Below are 19,165 nucleotides of genomic sequence, written 5' to 3' on the forward strand. Positions count from 1 at the left end.
GTTTCTTTAGGTAATGTCCTGGTTTGGCCTAAAACAGACCAATTTTCCTTTCAGTGATTTTTGCTTTCAGCTAAGTTTCTTCTAAGTAACTGCACTTTCTGAAACTAACTGCATGTTTCACAGTGTCTCCTTCCAGGACTGATAACACTCGAAGTTTATAGTTATCACCAAGGCACCGGTAGGGATGTTATGCAGAAAGGCTCTTGCTGTACTTATTCTTAGAGAATCACAGAATCACAGAATGTTAGGGATTGGAAGGGACCTCGAAAGATCATCTAGTCCAATCCCCCTGCCGGGGCAGGATTGCCTAGACCATATCACACAGGAACGCGTCCAGGCGGGTTTTGAATGTCTCCAGAGAAGGAGACTCCACAACCTCTCTGGGCAGCCTGTTCCAGTGTTCAGTCACCCTCACCATAAAGAAGTTTTTCCTCAAATTTAAGTGGAACCTCCTGTGTTCCAGCTTGCACCCATTGCCCCTTGTCCTGTCTAGCAGAAACCAAGGTCACTGCCAAATTCCTCACTGCTTACAAGTGAAGGGCAGCAGGAGGGTTGCACCTGCAGAGAAGCGGACAGGGCAGGTGACCCAAAATTGACCAACGAAGGTATTCCATCCCATACACGTCATTCTCAGTATAAAGCGGGGGGATCACGAGGGTCTCGCCCCTTCTGCTATGGCCAGTGTCCGAAGAGAACTCTGTCCGTTTTCCTGCTGCCCCTGACCCCAATCCATGCATCCCTGAATCCAGTTCCCGTCCATTGCTGGGCCCAGTCTGGGCCTTCCTGGAGCCTGCCCTGCAGTGCCAGTGGTTAACATGACTGACATCAGGGGAGCTTGATCTTGGTTTTGTATATATTTAACTATTTCCATTATTATACTCTTTTTATTATTATAGTTCATTAAAACTGTTTTAACTTTCCAACCCATGAGTCTCTCTCCCTTTTCTCTTTCCCTTCCCCTTCAGGGTGGGCGGGGAGGAGGGTTCATAGAGAGCATCTACCCCTGGTTTAAAAGCCAGCCCAGCTTTACACTGTGACAGGCAGTCAAAGACAGTGCATAAATTGCTCACTATAGAAGCTACTGCTCACCATCAGCCAGACTTCCTAACTTGCACGAATGTTCAGGTGCACACAGTACCTTCCAACATTAAACACCGAACAGAAAGCTCTGGTGTAACTGAAGGTGAAAGCTGCCACTGTTACTAAATAGTTGGGAGCTGGGCACAGAAAGAGGGGCGGAAAAGAAAAACACTTCATCACCTGAATATTTTGACATGCTACGGGTGTTTTCTTACACTTGAAATTTGGCCACTTGCGGTGAGCTTTGTGGTCACGTTTTTTTCTCTCAAAATTCTCTAAGGATCTCAGATATTTTTCACACAGGTATATCTGAAGTAAGTTACTAAGCTCAACAGCAAACTAAAAGGTAAAATTAAGGCCATTACATGAGCTCACCAAAAAAAAAAATCTCTTCCAGCTCTGAAGTATTGGTTGACCGTTGCTTTAGACAAAATTGCACCTAACCCTTGTTTCTCTGTTCCCCTCCTACCAAATTATCGAACTCGTATGCTGTTAGGAATCTAATCTATGAGTTAAGTGTGTTTAAAATTGAGCACAAAAAAGATTATAGACTGGTATATAAAGTTAACGCCTCCTACTATGAGCAAGCAGAAAAGCTAGACCACGGGAAACGTGATATGAACAGGAAGCAATACTCTTCCGGTTTGCAGGACTCCTGAATCAAAGAGCATGCAAAAAAACCTGTCTCTACTCTCCCGATTTACTTCAAGATCCTTTGATGTTTCAGCTCTCCTGGTCTAAGAAGAGACCACTAAAGGAGTTCAGTTCATCTGTGTTAAGATTACACTTGACTTCTACAGCTGGGGGTGGGGGGAGCAGGGAGACACAGATTCTCTTCTGTTAGTAAGCTAAAAACTTTATAGGAACTTTCCAGACTCTACATCAAAGAAAAGAAATAAAATAATCAAGACTTGAAACTGATGATTCAGTTACAGTATCTGTTACGATTTTACATTCATATAATTCCGATTGCCCCTGTAAGATCCTAAAACACTTAATATCAGTGAATCGCGCATCAGCAAAGGTAGTAGTCATTTTAAGAGTACTCAGAAGCCGTGTACACAGTTGTTTAATTAACAGAAAATACATACTTTTATGGAAGTACACACAGAATGCAGTTTCTTAAACTGGCAAGAATGTAATGAACAAAAAAGACTATAGGGCCTTCAGTGAAATTTACGTATGTAAAATCAAGACCATTCATACACTGACTCGCAACACCTCAGCTATACACTCACTTCATGCATTTTTAAATTCATCACGGCTTAGATGGTGACATACGTCCCTTCCTGTACATTCCTTATCAGCTTTTTTCTTTAAAAGGTAAAAACAGCTGTTTCATCAGCAAGAGGATCTGGATATGGTAGCTTCCCAATGCCTCCAGCATGGATTTGGGAAGAGAAAGGCCTATTTTCTGTGCAGGTATTGTTTGGAAGAGATCTATGGCAGCTGTGCTCAAGGCAGTTTTATGGAGAGGATGTGATCCTTGAGCCTACCCAAACTGGGTAAATGGGAAATTAAACAAGTAGCACCTTGCTAAATTAAGAAACATCCTATTAGAGAATATGTTTAAAGTGTTGCAAAGCATTTCAGTGAACATTAGGTTATCTTCATCAGGTCTTCTATAGCATTTAGCAATACTGACAGGTCATGCTGATATTAGGGGGAAAAAAAAAATAATTATGTCCAATAATGAAATTTTACCAAATAAGCTTTTCTTAAACAGCCCCAAAGCCAGGGCAGGGAAGATAACTACAACTATGGATTTAAAAGATCTAAAGCACATTTTAAACTATTTTAACAGTTTGCTCAAACACCAGGTAAGAGAGTATGACAGCATTTACAGATGACAACTGCACACACAGACTTAATTCCACCTTCTGTGCAACCTGTTAGTTGTATCATAACATGTACGTAAACCGCAAGAACTGAATGAACAGCTGTACAGCTTATAATTTCAGACTCTTGGTGCTTAATTCTTCTGCCAGCAACACTAACTAAAATTAGAAAGCAAGCTCAGATTTTAAACTCTGAATCTTAAGAGCTGAACTCTGCATAGTGCATCAGTCTAGCAGAAATCCAGTAGGACAAGAAAGCTACTACCCCAGAGTTAGGATGAGGGCAAAGATTAACCACTGGACCATGATCTTAGTCAGAACACGGAGTTAAGACTAATACACTAAAGCAACAGGACACTGCTTGACACTCTCTCTCCTGCCTCAACACCAAGGACAGACACTGGGATTTAGAAAAGTTCACCTGACGGAAAATGTGCATCTAACCTATACAAACTTGAACACGCACAGACTAAGTGGAAATGTAACATCCAAAACCTTAGTATGATCATAGTAATGTCAGCATTTACATCAGGATAACAAACTCACTCAAGAAAAAAAAAAACAAACCAAACAAACACCTCAAACCCATGATAATTCCCATACCCACAGGACTGTTATTAGCTCTGGAGATGTCATCAACATAGCCATATTTTCCTATTTAGAAAATTAATTTCTCTGATGTATACCAGGGCACTTAACTAAAAGTATCTCTGATCACACACTAATCTTTGCTGAGGTACTGCTTCAGCTAAGAAGTTCACAGTTCCTGAAATTTTAAATATGCCTTATAAATGCTGATAGGAGGTGCTTCAAACACATGGCTTTATTCTTTTTAACTCTCTTTTAAAAGAAACAAACCAACAAACAACCCCAAAACCACACAAAACTATATTCACAATGCTTTTCCACAAGGGTAATTTTTTTAAAAAATTATCTACAAAGTCTCAAAAGCCCCATAAGTGAGAATCTAGAGGCTGGGGATGCAGTGTGTGTCCCATCTCCTTTTCTTTCAGAAAAATGCAGAAGAAACAAGTGTAGTTCTCCTTGGTTTGGTTGGAGGCCACCAAATCCAGGTTGCCTGTAAAGCTATGCGTGCTTTCTTTCTGAAACATGTTACTGAACATGTTCAAAAAGCTTCAGTCTGTCCCATGTTTTCAGTAAAGTGTTTTATCTCAAGTAACTAGTTACCTCTGCTCTGCTTTTCCAGCTGTCTCCTTCCAGTCTAGAATCTGACTTTCCAGTTAAAGCAACACCCCCTCAAAAAACACAAAACAACAGGCCACACAAATTAACACCTTTTAAAAAAAACCTTCACAAAGGATAAGCAAATCCAATCCATCTACTTCTTTATTCAGGCAGTTATGAATTAAAACGAACTTGTCAGCCAAATCTGCATTACTGTATTATTAACAGTGGTCTGTTGTCTGGTTCTCAAAATTGCAGCACTAAGGAAGCATTCTGCTCAAAAACAGGATTTTGAGATAATACAGGGCATGTTTAGTATTGCGTAAGAAGTGTTATTACATTTTGAAAGCTTTTTTTTTTTTTAGTGATGCATATGTCTCCCAATAGTCTTTAGTTTCTTAGATTTAGCAACAGACTTGGCAACAGCCACCATGTGTTTACCCTAGAAACCTGGGAGCTAAACCAACTGTCAGAACAGAGCATCAGTTGATAACTTCAAGTACCGCTGTCTGTGTGCCAAAGAGCTTCTTACTCCAGTCTTTTACCTCCAAACAAAACCACTAACTGAAGTTATGACATACTAAGCAGAAAGGTATACTCTACTTGTTTAACAGAATTAACATCACTTTAAGGCCCTTAGTTGTCACTTCTTTCTGAAGAGTTACTATATCCCTCTTATCAATTACGTATTTTAGAACTCAGATCAACTTAGCAAGTAGGTTGTTTTCCCTTCAGAAGACTCTTACGGAACATCACTGCTCAGCTGAAGTTTCCAGTAGTACTAATGAAGATGCACTACATTCCACATTTATTCTTTGTAGGAACAGGATGGGAGAAAGGTAAGATGAAAGGAAAGTAAAATAGATTCCTTTTTCTGCATCAAAACACTAATTAGTCATTTAAAGATCTTGTGACTTGATGCTTGAATATTAAATCCTTTTGATTGCATTTTTCCCTAGGGAAAGTTAGTCAAGAGGAGAGCTCTTAACTCCAAATATGTGTTCATTTAAAATTACATTTATGCAAAACTCAAGGCAATGTTAGAATTCTATTTATAAAATAGTTATAAATGCCTGTTCACACTAGTAGACGCTGTCCCCTCCCCCCAGATTCTTACGGACACTTTGTTTGTAAAGAAATGGATAATACTTCTGAAAGTAATAGCTATTTTGTATTAAGAAAAAAATCCTCTAACTCAAGTCTTCAACTGCTACATAACACAAACAACTCCCAACTTCCCCAAATCCTGCATAGCATGAAGTTTGGGAAAAAGAATGTAATAGAGCATTAAACCTGTGAGGTTTGCCATAACTTTAGTCAACTACCTTGTCTCTTTGTTGTCAACACCAATACAAAACTGAAGAGAAAGCTTTTGGGGCTGAGAAGAGGGAAGGAAGGAAATTCAGCAAGTCTGCAGAAACAAGAAGGAGGAAGAGTTTAACATCAACTATTTTCTGTAAGAAGATCCGAAAAGGATTCGGGAAGACACCTGGGTTTACTGATGGCAAACAAATTTCTCTTGGGGGTGTGTGCTTGTGCGTGTACACATATATTTAAAACAAAGGCATGAGCAAACTTTAACTGTGGAAAGTGTCTACTTACACCTACAGCTCTGAAGATCAACCCTCAAAGCTAGATTTAGTAAACAAAAACATCACATTTACCACAGAAACAAGACTTACAATTAACATTTACAAAATTTCCCTTGCCCGCAACTACTTTTCCTTAGCTAGGACATATATCTCTGGGTTTATGGAGGCTACATAGTTACGCCATGTAATTTTCTAGCCTGAAAACTTGTAACTGCCAGGCAAACAGTAAAAGGAAAAGACAGCAATCTGACATTTCTACATAAACAAATACATGCATGCACACTTGCTCACTTTAACTAAGAAATAAACTTGGCAAGCAAACATCATAGCAAACATAACAAAATGTAAAATTTTGGTACAAGTGGAAATTAAGGGTCCTCTCCCTCATATTTAGCATCTACAGGTATCAATTCAGAATACATCTACTGCGTCAAAAGAAATACAAGCATCTAAGCATAGCTACCTACTGCTTAAATACTATTACTAAATGCATACCATTCTAAAGTTTTGAGAACCTTCACTTCACAAAAATAAACACCACCAAAACAAAACCATTAAAAAACCCTCCACCACCAAAAAAAAACCCAATTCACAATATACATTTTAGTGGATGTTTAAAGCAACTTATGGCTTGCACAGGACTTGGAAATATTGAATTATGTTAAAATGGTAGGCAGATACACTAGAAAAGTCTCAAAGAGTAGCTACTGAATGGAGACAACAACATGCAGCGGACTACTCTCTAGAAATCCTTCAGCCTGAAGACATATCATAAAAAAATCACAGAATCAGTTAACTTAGAGCAACAGTGCCACAAAGAAAAGACTACATTTAAAAAAGATACGTGTACGTTAAGTTTTAGAGAAGTAACTTGAAGTTTGCTACATCTAGAAATACAAACAGGAACCTTGCAGCCTGTCACCTTCGAAGGACAATGGAAGCCTGACAGCTAGCAAAACTCAAGACTATGAAATTGTCACATTTGTTCTCATCACTAAATTTCAAGACCTGTTTACATAACTGTATTTCTACAGTTCTCTCCTATATGCTGTGCTTAATGCACAAATAGAGAAAACTGATTATACTAAGGAAACAATTAAAGATCTGCAAACATTGAAAATAACAACCCACTTCAGCAGGGTTCTTCAGCAACAGCAGCTATTGAATGTTATACCTATCTTAGAACATGTTGAGTGAATGATTAAATGATCGTGAAGTTCAAAAAGGTTTAAGTTTCATTCTCCACTGAGACAGCAAAACTGAAAGGAAAGCGATAAACTTTTGGCCTCCAAACTCGGATTTTCTTACTTTGAGTAGTATTTCAGTAGCGACTTCTGTATTTCCACACATCACAATTTTGTGAACATCACAATTTTACTCACATCACGCCTATCTCCGAAGGCACTCTTGCGGTTTTCAAATAAATCTAAACAAAAACCCCTTCACTTTCTACTTCTGGCCACAAATAAAAATTACATTAGCAACACAGCTTGAAGTTCACGCCGCAGCAGCTCCGTTCGCGCAGACAGGCGACTGCCCGCGCGTTACGGCCCGTCAGGAGGAGACATGCCACCACAACACGTGCGCGGGGGCGCGCCGGCACAGACAACAACGCTTCAGCAGCCAGCCCCGAGCCCCGCTCCCCGCACCCGGAGCCCCGTGTCCCCCTCAGCTCCCCGCACCCGGAGCCCCGAGCCCAGCACCCGGTCCTTGTTCCCTCACGAGGGCGGCCCGGGCCAGCGCGCTCCCCGCCAGCCACCACAACTTCCGAGCGCCGCCCGCCGCCGAGCGCCCCCTGCGGCGGCGGCCGGCTCGGCAGCGCCACCCGCTGGGGCAGCGCGGGCACGGCGCCGCCAGGCCCGTCTCCTCGCCGCGCTGCCGCACAAGGCCCGGCCCAAGGAATCAAGAGACAAAATGGCGGCCGCCCGCCACATCACGTGACCCCTTTTGTGCCTTTCAGGGCCTCGCGAACGGGCCGACAGCTACCGCGGGGCACGGGCCGGGGGGAGAGGGGGCCGTAGGAAAGCGCTGGGGGAAGGTGCGGTAAGGGGCCGCCGGGTTCAGCGCCTTCCCTCCGCAGGTTCCCCCCTCCCTCCTCCCGGCGGGCGGGGAGAGCGGGGAGAAGATGGCGGCCATTTTGTGCTTGCGCAGAGGCGAAGGTGGGGGCCCCGGGTGCGGGGGGGATGGAGGGACCCGGCCGAGGGGGGGGGGGGGGTCTCACGTACCGACTCCTCTTCCTTCTCCATGCCCGTGGGCATCTGCGGCACGGCCCGGTTAATGGAGGCATATTCGGCCAAGTCGGGCAGGTCCTCGCAGCGGAAGACGGGCAGCGGCTTGGACGCGTCCAGCGCCCGGGCCCGGAACGACAGTTTGCTCATGTTAGGCGGCGATGGCGGCTCCGGCTGGGGAGGGGGGGGCGACAGCAAGAGCGCTCCGAGCTGAGAGCCGGACCCCGCCGAGCGCTCTCATGGAGGGACCGGGGCTCCCCCGGCAGGGCGGGGCGCGCTCCGACACGGGGCCCGGCGGCGCCGGCTGGCGCGGCTGGGCTGGGCGCTGGCTTCTCTCCTCCGCCGCTCCGGCTCCGCTCAATACGCCACGGCCAACATGGCGGACATTAAACCTCGACTGGCCGCCTCTTTCAGCCAACCCCAGCGCCACAGCCATTCCCACACTGCATCGCGCAGGGGCGCGGGCACAGCGCCGCCCGGGGGAGAGCGCGCGCAGCGCGAGCACGGGAGCGCGGGCTCGGGAGCGCGGGCGAGCTCGGAGCGGCCGAGCAGCGGGCACGGGGCACCACTCGTGGGGCGGGGGGGGGGAGGGGGGGGCGGGCGCAGCTGCTCCCCACGGGACCCCGTCTCGCGTGGCGCGGGGGAAGCTCTTCCTCAGCGTGCGGCCAGGGCTCAGCTGCCTCGGAGCTGCGCCGGGGAAGGCGCGCTCCGCTGCTGTGGGGGTACGGAGGTTCAGCGGGCCCCCAATCCCCCCACTCCGCGGAGGGGAAGCCTCCCCGGGGTAAAAGGAGCAAGCCCTTTCCCTGGTAGCCTCTCCTCGCTACGGGAAACCGGGGAACAGCGGGAAAGTGCCGGCCCCGACCTTTCGGGTCATTCGGGGACCGGCTGGGCACCGGACCGAAGGACAGTCTGCCCCGAGCGCCGAACTTACCCCGACCCGGGCGGGAGGCGGCGGGGCCGCCCAGTTCCCTTCGAGCGCGGCGCCCCCCGAGCAATGGCCGGAGAGACGCCCGGCGCGGGGTCCCGGCTGCGAGGCGGCTGAGGGGCCGCCTGGGGTGGGGGAAGCGGTCCTCGCCTCAGCGCCCGGCCCGAGCCCCGCGGCGGGCGGCAGCGGCCCCTGTCCCGGCGTCCCGCGGCGCCTTCGGGGGCGAAGCGACACCCCCTGCGCCCTCAGCAGCACCTGCCTGCCGGGCGCGGCCCCTCCCTGCACCGCGGAACCAAGTTCGCATTCGTGCTAAATGAAGGAGAAACACCGGCACCTCCCTGAAAACGTGAAAGACTAAGAACCGGTCACCTCCACAACAGCATTTCCAGCCTCTTTCTCTCAGGCTTTCAGAAACTTGGTCCAGTAGTGAAGTACTGACACGTGAACTAGTTTAACCCTTGCTTGGATTTAAGTTACCAGTTACCCCTTGAAGCGAGCTCACTAGAGGCAAAGGTTATAACTAATCTGAGCCTGTCTCATTAGGTAAGCTCGTTTACGTCTCAACGATTTGATTAAATTGCAGTACTCTGCTATAAGCAGGAGATAGGAAATTCTGAGTCTCACTTACGTCTCCACATGCCGCCCCAGGTCATCACAGCGGAGCCATAAAAATGTCAAAGCCCGTTTCTCCCAGGCCATCACTAGAGCTGTCTAGTTAAGGAACACTTCTCATGCTTATATATGTTATGTTCTTCAATTAGCTCATAATGTAATTCTAGTTCTATAGCTAAATCATAAATAAATCCACCTTCTTGAAGTTATGTTTATTTTAATTAAAAAGTGTGAGAATATTGTGTTCTGTTCGAATTTAAGTATCCCTCCACTTTTAAAGCAAAATACATTAGTTTTGTGCTGCTATATGAGAATCAGTAGACAGAACTTGTTCTTAATCACATATTACTCCTGGGAAATAGAACTTTCGGAAATAGGACGTAAGGTTAAAAAAGCATTAGAAAAGCCTTATTTTGCTTAGTAATTTTAACGATCTGGTATGTCTATAATAAAAGCAAAATTTTTTTTTAATCACATCACCTCCTTCATAACAATACCACCATCCTCAACCTTAAACAACTCTTAGCCACTGGATAAAATATTGCTAGATGCAGTTGTTAACAGCAGTTTCAAGCCAACTATTTGCATGCCTGACTTCCCCATAGGTCTCCCAAACTCTTTCACCTGCAAGTCATTCAGCTTCACAACCTCCCTGGGACAGGAAATTCTCTGCGTATTGCAAATGGGTAATGCAGTGGAAGACAGCTGCTAGGGAGAATGAGTTTTGTTTGTTTGTTTGTTTGTTTTTTAAAGGGAGGGTTGTTTTTTTTGGGTTTGTTTTGTTGTTTAAAAGGATAGTGGCATGAACTAAGGAATATCATTGCATTCATTTGTACTTCAGTGGTTACATGAGAACCAAATGTTAAAAATTGCATATTGCTTTTTATGCGAATTTTAAAGCTTAAAGCACACACTAGCTAGAAATAGTAATCCTAAAGTAATCCTAAAATAAATTGCACATAAAACATCTACAGAGTTTTCCACAAATACTGAATAATTTAGTTTATCCAACTAGCAGATAGGTAAGGTGATCACAAAAAAAATAAATAGCAATATGCTGCCATAGATTTGCTTTGACCTAAAACACTAAATGAAAATTAAATACCTGGCAGCTGAGCAAAAAATAAGGGCATTAAATGTAACGCCCCACGTCCACTGATGAAAAGAGAAACAATACATAATGAAAAGCAAAGTATAGAAAATATCCTGAACTACAAAGAAAGAACATTCAAGTTTAAACTTATCCTTAATTGACCTTTGCATTTCTAACCCTACGACAGGCTTGGGAAAAGTGCAGCACAAGCAGAATGGACAATAACATTTGGATACAAACAGGACAGTGCGCATTAAGAAAGAGTTTTGGCCTGAAACTCTTGGACTCATCAGCTTTTAATGTTTTCCCAATTAAATAGATTGTATTTAAGTATTTTGTAGCAGAAGTTGATTAGTCCTCAAAATTACCTAAATTAATTTGCTAGTGAGATGAAAAGTGTGATATTTGAAAACAGTGCAACATCAGCCCTAATTTCTGTTCTGTAAAGGCAGTAACAGGAAAAAAATATAGAAGACAGACTGATGTTTCTATTTTACCTTCCTTTCAGTTAGGATATGCAGATATATTTTAAGTTTTGCCATTTTGTAGCATTTACCAAAATGCTCACATTACATTTGTAGACCTTGGTGCTGCACTATGACAGTAGTTAATCTAAAATCGGTATGTTTTGCATAATGACCAAAATACTCTTTGCCAGCTCTCAGTAAAAGATCAGTAAGTGTAAACTCAGTTGTTGTACCAAAGTGCTATGTGTCTGTTTTAAAAGCTGGAATTTAATGAACTATAAGGTAACTGAAATATAATGAATATGGCATTTTGAACTGCTGTTCTTTTTCTGTACGAACACTGAAATTAGATCTTTAACATTGGAGGCATTTCTTTAAGGCTCCATCTTTTTTATGATCTCAAAATAGTTAATTGAAAGAACAAGCTTTACTAAAATGAAAGAACTTTGTACATCAACTATGTAGGTGGTAAATATAACCATTTCAATACACATTCAAAAGTACTAAATTCAGACTGAGCATTAAGGGCAAAGATCCAACAATTTGATCCATACAGGGGTCTTTTGTGATATGATCTAACTCGGGTTTGTGAAGCCCAAAAACTTAACTTGCTATTTTGGTTTGCAAGTTCTATATACCATTTGACAAGTTTTTACATATTGCAGTATTTATTTAGTTTTGTGGCTTAGAACCTCTCTGAGTCAGAGAAAGGCTTTCAGTAGTTTCTTTAAGCATAAGTTGTAGTCTTCTGAACACGAGCTTCCTATTGTCCCCCATTCTAACAGCAATCATTGGTTCTAGTGACAAAATAGCTATGCATAAAGGGCATATAGGGTAAACTGTGACACTTTTTGTGCTTTCTGGAATCAAGCAACTCTGTATTTTAAGGATATAAAATTCTAGGAGACAATTGTTCAACTTCTAAAAAACCCTTTTTAAAAATATTCTTGTTCTCATTTTTTTATATTAGGAGTTTATCTCAAATTAAGTACATTATGTAAAGGGAAGTATAAAATAAAGGAGTTAAAGGTTGAAATAAAGGACAACATAAAGGCTGACATTGCATATATGAGTTTTCTATTGTTCTACTTTTAAGGAAAACCTGTTTATTTGAGAAAATAAATATCCACAGCAATACCTAGTATGAGCAGTGAACATTTTATGTCATTCCACTCTCCAGCCTCACTGGAAGAGGGGGTTTTGTTTGGATTTTGTTTTTTAAACTTACTTCCATCCCCTTCCCCTCCAAAATAATGATACATTGAAATCCAGAGTAAAACTGGGATTAGAAATCAAGTACATTTGACTCCTTACATACATTCATTTTCTCTGGCCATAGTTTTCTTGTACCTACTTAAAACTGTAGCAGACAACAATTAAAAATAGAACATGTTAAAGGTAAAACATGCTTCTCATTTGCCAACCATTTAAAAATAGTTCTTACATACAGAAGATAATACCATATTTTCATAAATTGAGGAATATGCTGAGTACATTGAACTATACACTAACTTGCATATCCATAAATACTTGCAATTTTTCATTTTTCTCACTCTGGGACTACTTTATACCCTGCTTCTCCTACTGTGGAGCTCACTCACTCATTGTTTATTTATATAGCAATCTTGTCGACCTTTTTTTTGCCTTTTATCTCCACAAATGCTGACTACTATGAACTGATAAAAAGTATCACTGGTCTTTTTTTCCCCCCTCACTTTCAATAATCAAGTGTTAAGAAATGACACACTATGAAGTTACCATACTCAGGTTTCTTTCCAGAATGACTTACTTTTAGGGGTATTTGGAAAGATACAGGTGGCTGTTTTGTTCTCTAGTAAGCTATTATGGATTCTGTATGTGTATTCCTGTTTTAGACTTGCTAGTGATGCTTCTGTTCAAATTCACTTCTCAGCTATCTTTTTTTTTTTGGTTATGTTTTGGAACATTACACATAGCTATATTCTTCCAAATAATCTCAGTGAGCTACCTGGAGTTTGGGTTAAAATGAGATAAATGTAGGCAAATATGACACTGGAGGTTCTTCATTATTTTATAAAATGTCACATTACAGTAGTAAGTAGGTACAGATAGAAATTATCTTAACAGCATGAAGATTTCAACCATAAATGAACGGATGTAATTCATAGTGAATTTCACCTTATTTGCTGGTGTCAACTGTCTATTTTAAAAGAGATAATGGAGCTGTCAAACGTATTTAAAGAGTTCAGACACCATACAACAAAACTAGTGTAGAACACCTTTGTGATAACTTCTGCCATTTTTTTGAAAGATAATTTAGTGTTTCATAGCTTTGGCATCTCAAAGAATGGTATGATATATTCACTTAGTTATTCTAGGTGTTCATGGTTGAGATGCAATAGCTAGAAAGCTTGTTCGAAGTTCTTTCTGAATCATAATTTGAAGTCGTGACCAAGTAAATCTCTTCCTCAATTCTTGTCTCAATGAGGGAAAAATAATTTGTCTTATATATATGAATTTTTGTTTCTGTAATGAACAGGTAGGTACATGTACTGCATGGCCAAATCTTTTAGTTACTTTTTTTTTTGTAAGCACTTCCAAATTACACTGCAGAACACCAAACAGAGATGAAAAAGGATAATACTGCATTTAATCTCCTATTTCTGTTACCATTCAACAGCTAGTAAGTAAACATAATCCTTTCGATTCCAAAGCTGCCTAAAAAATTTTAAATTTGGAGACGTAACAGCCTGGCAAAACAAGAAGCTCCGAAGTGTTAAACACGAGCATGTGATTTTTCTACTATAAAACCAATGATGCTATTCTCATGAGCAGTATCTTACTAGAAGTGACCAGTAAAGCAGCATTGCAAAACTAGTTGTGTCCTTAACATTCAGAACAGAAGCACAGAAGTTGGCTTTCTTGCAACAAAATCTGAAATTTTAACACTTTGTTGCAAGTGGCCATACTTAAAGCTGGATAAGGAATTACAGTGTGATAAATGCAAACTACATGCAGGAAATCATAAGACAGTGTTATTTTGCATTAGTTAATGCTAACAAAACCAAGACAGGGCGAAATGAACAATAGTTCCATCCTTTCTTAGGCTCTCCACATGAGACTATCGCTTTGTAATGTGTGGCCTTTGTTAACAATATTGGTTTACGGTACTGCAGTCCCACTTTCTGCTCTGCCATTCATTCTTTTTTCCTCCAAAGTCACACTGCCCCTTCATTTGTATCAGCACAGCTGCTTATGAAGCTGCACTGAGTACCAAGTGGGAATCCAATCAGATACTTCAACAACTCAGCAAAAAAACCCAACTACATAAATCAGAAGAAAAGCCACTTGAAAAGACCCACGTTAGAAGTTACATTCCCCTAGTAGCTACAGCTTACTGCCACTGTCCTCTTCCTTCACTTGATCCAGTTTGTGAAGGCTACAGATTACAGTAGTCTGGAATGATAAAACCTGTGCAAAAAGGATTTGAAAATGATAAAACTGTATATACAATTTATTACGCACTCAAAACAGTAATACACTGTCATATGCCATATTTGAAGACCTTTGCCTACAAGAGTAGTGTCTGAACTAGTCTATAAATGAAGGATTTCTTATTTTCTTTCGGACTGATCACATATCACTGTGTGTGGGTAGGGTTTTACAGTTTCAAGTACATATATAACAGGCAACATTTTTCCACATGAGTGAAAGGAGTTAGATGCCAATTTAATGGTGTAATCTTATTAGGGGAATGTGTTGTTAGCCATACATATTCAAAAGTAAAGTCCAGCATCCTCAGGGAAACGGTCTGAACCTGAAAGGTGTTATGGCACTGAGCTATATCCAAAAGAGGAGGAAAAGGCACTAGCCAGCAACTCTCTTAGTGAGAAGAAACAAAGCTAACAGAGGAGCAGCAAAAGCTATTACCACATTTCTACTTTTGCAACTACAGCTAAGCTCTTAAAGATGGTGGAGGCAGTTGCCTCTGTAGGAGGAACAGAAAGGCTGCAACAGGAACTAATGATTTAGGATTATTATTTTACAGACTCGATATTTGTCCCAACATCACCTGTACAGGTAGAGCCCATCTTACCATTCTCTTGCCTAAAATATATCTGAAAGCACAAAGGGTTTGTGGGAGTTTTATCATACTGTCAGAAAGGAATCAGCTTCCTTTATATGGCTTGCTCAGGAGACTTAAGTTTTTATGTGTATAGGGAAAACATATAATAATGGAAATAGTTATTCTGTTAGATATAGCAGTGGTAAAAAGACAAAAATTATGCTGAGACTCTTCTGCATTGAAAGATACCTTTCCCTGTTTAAGTTTTACTGGATTCAGAACAGTTATCCTAAGAATTGTAACAGTTAAAAGATAAGTGATTTAAGAGTTTCTCCTTTACTCTTACATTCCATAATACATATTCCCTCCAAAATATTATGCTAGACATCTTGAATTCTTGCTACAGCCATCTTCTCCAGCAACTGAATTATTTTGTGGATCAAGTAGTAGGACAGACAAAGTTTTAAAATGCAATCTTTTTGCAAAGTTGAAAAGAAAAAAATAAGAAAAAAGAGGACAAAAAAAATCCAAAAATGTCTGACTTCATGCTCTGTTTGTTTTTTTTTTTTTTAAACTTTTACCCAGAATGTTTTGCATTCTGAAATGCAAAACAATATTAAAATCACAATTTATTCTTCTTTCATGCTAATTACTCTAAAACATTATGGTAAACAAAACCTGATCTGGGGAGACAAGCTAGCCACCTCTTACTTAGGTATGGACTTCTGCAACATTGGTTTATAACACATGAATAATTTCTGAGTCAAGTGAAGTTAATCATATGATTATGTATTTCCAGTAAAGAACCAGCAGAAGGGCAAAAATCTTATCCTTTTCTTGCTGGAAATGCAAAGGATTGGGCTTGCAAAAAAAACAAACCAAACCAAACCAGCAAACAAAACCCCAACGAACCAAAAATTAATCATGATCATATTTATAACCAAACACTTAAACACTTCAGAAAGCTCTAATTAATAACACTTTCTTTTTTTTTTAGTGAAGAAAGCTAATGAACTAAGTTTGAATATATGTATCCAGCAGAGGAGGCTAGATCTGTACACAAAACCGATCTGAGTGGTTTGATTTCTTTTTTTTTTTAAATGATAGCATCAGAGGCATAAAAATGGAAAACTATGATAGGGTTAACTGGAAGAAAATACATTTTCAGAGGTCTTTCAACATTTAGAGAATGCAAAAAACTTGTGAGAGTTGGGCAGATGCTGAGAGGGAAAGTGTTTTGGTTTAGATGGAAATATGAAGTTGTCTGGAGAAGAAAGATAGAGAAATCATATTAGATTATATTAGATTATTTTCTCTATGTCTCCAATGTAGGTGGGCTCAGAAGGCCCAAGCTGCTGTGATATCATTGGCATTTTCTTCTCCCCCTCCGGTGAAATACCCAAGTCTGCTGTAAAGACAACCTGAGAAACACAACCAAGTGGAAAGAAGTTTTCTCAAATCATTTAGAGTACAAGCAGTTAAGGCTTTCACCCCCTCAGCCCTCTCCAATACAGACGCTCCATTCTCATTCTCTTATTAAATAATGTGCTAGTTTTACTGTTGTCTGGCACTCTGTTGATCTGTCCAAGAGAAGAAGCCAGACCACTGTCATTAACACAGGGGCCTGTGCACAAGCCAGGTACTGGTCACAAGTGCCAAGTCTGCTGAACTTCATCTGATTTGGAAGCAACTCAAGAAAGGTGTTAGCACAAAAGGACACGACCTAATTAAAAAAAAAAAAAAAATCAGGGGAGAATATAGAAGATAGAAAGGAAAACAGTTTCTCACATTAAAGTAGCTCATCTGAAAGTCTGCTTGACTAGAGCTTCCAAGTCCCACAGATTCCTGCCGTACCTAGTTTTTATCTGGGAAATTGTTTCAGAGATGACCAAAGAAATCAGAATACTTTCTTCTGGAATCTTTATTCATTACATGGTTATAAATGGATATGGGCCAAACAGAACATGTGTATGTAGAGTCATCAGACATAAGGCTTTTCCCCTCTGTTATCTAGCCTGGCTTTTCCTTAAAAGATGCTGATTGTGGCTCTTGAATTGCAAATACACAATCACCTTGTCTAAAGGCATCAAGATATTCTGTCTTGTATAGATACCTGTAAGACCATCAGAAATAACTGCTCTGCATTATAACATGTGAAATTAAATTTTAAATTTTCTTAAGAAAAAACTCTCTGAACCAATTCACCAGGGTAACAAGCCCTGTCTATGCGTGGCATTACAGATGAAAAGCTGTGAGGTAAAAAGACCCTTTGAAGAAATTATCCTTTTAGTCATCAGGTTATGGCAGCACCAAGGTTCCTAGTAAACAGACACAGGACCAGAGGGATGCATGTAATGCTGAAAGGCTCAGAACTGAGTCACCTGTTTTATAATCCTGTTTGAACAAACATGGAAAAGTCTCTTATTTGTGTTAATGAATATTCAAGACGCACACACCTGTGAGGCCAGGGAAGTCTCGCTTCCATTTAGTGAGTTTCTTAAAGCTCTGAAGGGAAGCTAACTCTTCGTTATCTAAATCATGCACAAGTCAGTATAACCAAACACTGGGGTGCGGGATTTATCTGATTAAGTGAGGACATTCACATCTGAGCTAGTCATACTAGGCAGATGAGATCTCATCAGGATAATCAGTGAAGTTTAAAATACAGTTCACCGTGCAGCCGAAATCCAAAATTTGGGGGTTTTTTTTGGGCGTCTTTTTGTGGTTTGGTTTTTAAAGATGTGATCTACCTGACCTCTTTCTTTTCAATGACTAGGATTACAGATTTAACAGTGCTTCACTTGACTTTAGATGGGTAAATTCTACATTAAGTGTTTACGATACAGGGATTCCCATTTACTCAGAAGCACAGCTTTCTGTTAATCCATTGAAGCATGAGTTAACATCACCCTACAGGCTTGTTACCTAGATATCTAACTTGTAGACATAGGTCCCAGCGAAAAAACAAAATGGAATGTGACAGAAAGCGGACTGCTCTGAGAGAAACAAGTCATTGGTTCTGCTCGCTGCTCCTGGGACTTCCTACATTTTACATTTAAACATTATTGAGTAAAATCCATGAAGCAGCCCTGGAAGCAGGAGTGAGATCCAGCCCACCTTCTTCCCTGTTCCTCTGGGAATCCCGGTGCTCAACACATTGTAAATTCTAACTCCTTATTTTCCCTTTCCCTAGCATTTTTCGCTCCAAAGTGGTCCAGATTGTCTTCTGCAACAGCAGAAGATGGAGAGTCAGCATCCCACCATTTGAAACTGTTTGCTCCAGGTTTGAATTCCCACGGGCTGCAGAAGGCCTAGCATTTAGAGCTCTTGCTATTTTTACTGGTGTTCAAACCAATACGCTTTGGCATCCATAACCATTGTTTTCTATCGTATGGTATTGTGTGCCTCTGAGCAACTTTCCATTTACCATCTGGGACCTCCATAACAGCATCTCAACTCCCTACACAACTAGTGAAGGCTAGTACTCGCATGTTACTTGGCAGTTCCCATCTCTCTCTGTTGTTTATGCAGGGAGACAGGCAATAAAGAATACTTTTTAGCAAATGTACTTACTTTTTAAGCACTGCAATACCTACTTTAAGGGTCAAATTCTGACCACCAATTTTAGGCTTTAGCTATTATCAGTAGGGAATTTATGAACAAAACATCCTGTTAAGGAAATTCGTAGTGTTGGTGTTATCTTGCTCCTGGGGCCAAAGGACAGCCCAGGGGTAACACAACATACTGGAAACATGACTTAGCTAAGAATCTAAAGAAGTCTGTGGGAGCTGAAGCCACTGGTATGTGGTCATACATGTCCAAGGCATACTTTGTTGCTCAAGAACAAGCCAGAGAAATTCTGTTTCAAAGCACTGGTATTTCCCTCCCCACCCCGCCCCCAGCCCCATACATTTACTATAGCATTTAAAATCTAGGATTGTCTCAAGGATTTGGATCTCTTCCCTACAACATGAATTAACTTCTTCAGCTATTTGATAAAAGAGGGAAAATATGAAGAATGCTAAAAGGTAGAATGAAGGGAGATTCCGATTGTACACAAGAGGAAAAATTTTCACAATGAGAACAGTCAGCCATTGGAA

The 19,165-nt window shown here is 41.2% G+C and overlaps 1 protein-coding gene across 13 annotated transcripts in view; it reads right to left on the bottom strand.

Moving 5' to 3' along the window:
• Positions 1–19,165, bottom strand: part of EPC1 (enhancer of polycomb homolog 1) — a 71,127-nt gene that overhangs the window by 46,601 nt on the left and 5,361 nt on the right. For 5 of the 13 annotated variants that reach the window (XM_068405060.1, XM_068405059.1, XM_068405057.1 and 2 more), the window contains exon 1: positions 7,921–8,378. The exons of 2 other annotated variants lie outside the window; for them this stretch is intronic. In XM_068405060.1, the coding sequence (XP_068261161.1) occupies positions 7,921–8,073 (153 nt within the window). In that variant the 5' untranslated portion in view covers positions 8,074–8,378. Of the gene's footprint in view, positions 1–7,920; positions 8,380–8,854; positions 8,969–19,165 lie in introns of those variants that run through there. 6 more of the 13 variants (XM_068405069.1, XM_068405068.1, XM_068405067.1 and 3 more) reach the window with 2 other exon arrangements.

The sequence above is a fragment of the Nyctibius grandis genome, chromosome 7 (assembly GCF_013368605.1).
Source record: "Nyctibius grandis isolate bNycGra1 chromosome 7, bNycGra1.pri, whole genome shotgun sequence".
Taxonomy (NCBI): Eukaryota; Metazoa; Chordata; class Aves; order Nyctibiiformes; family Nyctibiidae; genus Nyctibius; species Nyctibius grandis.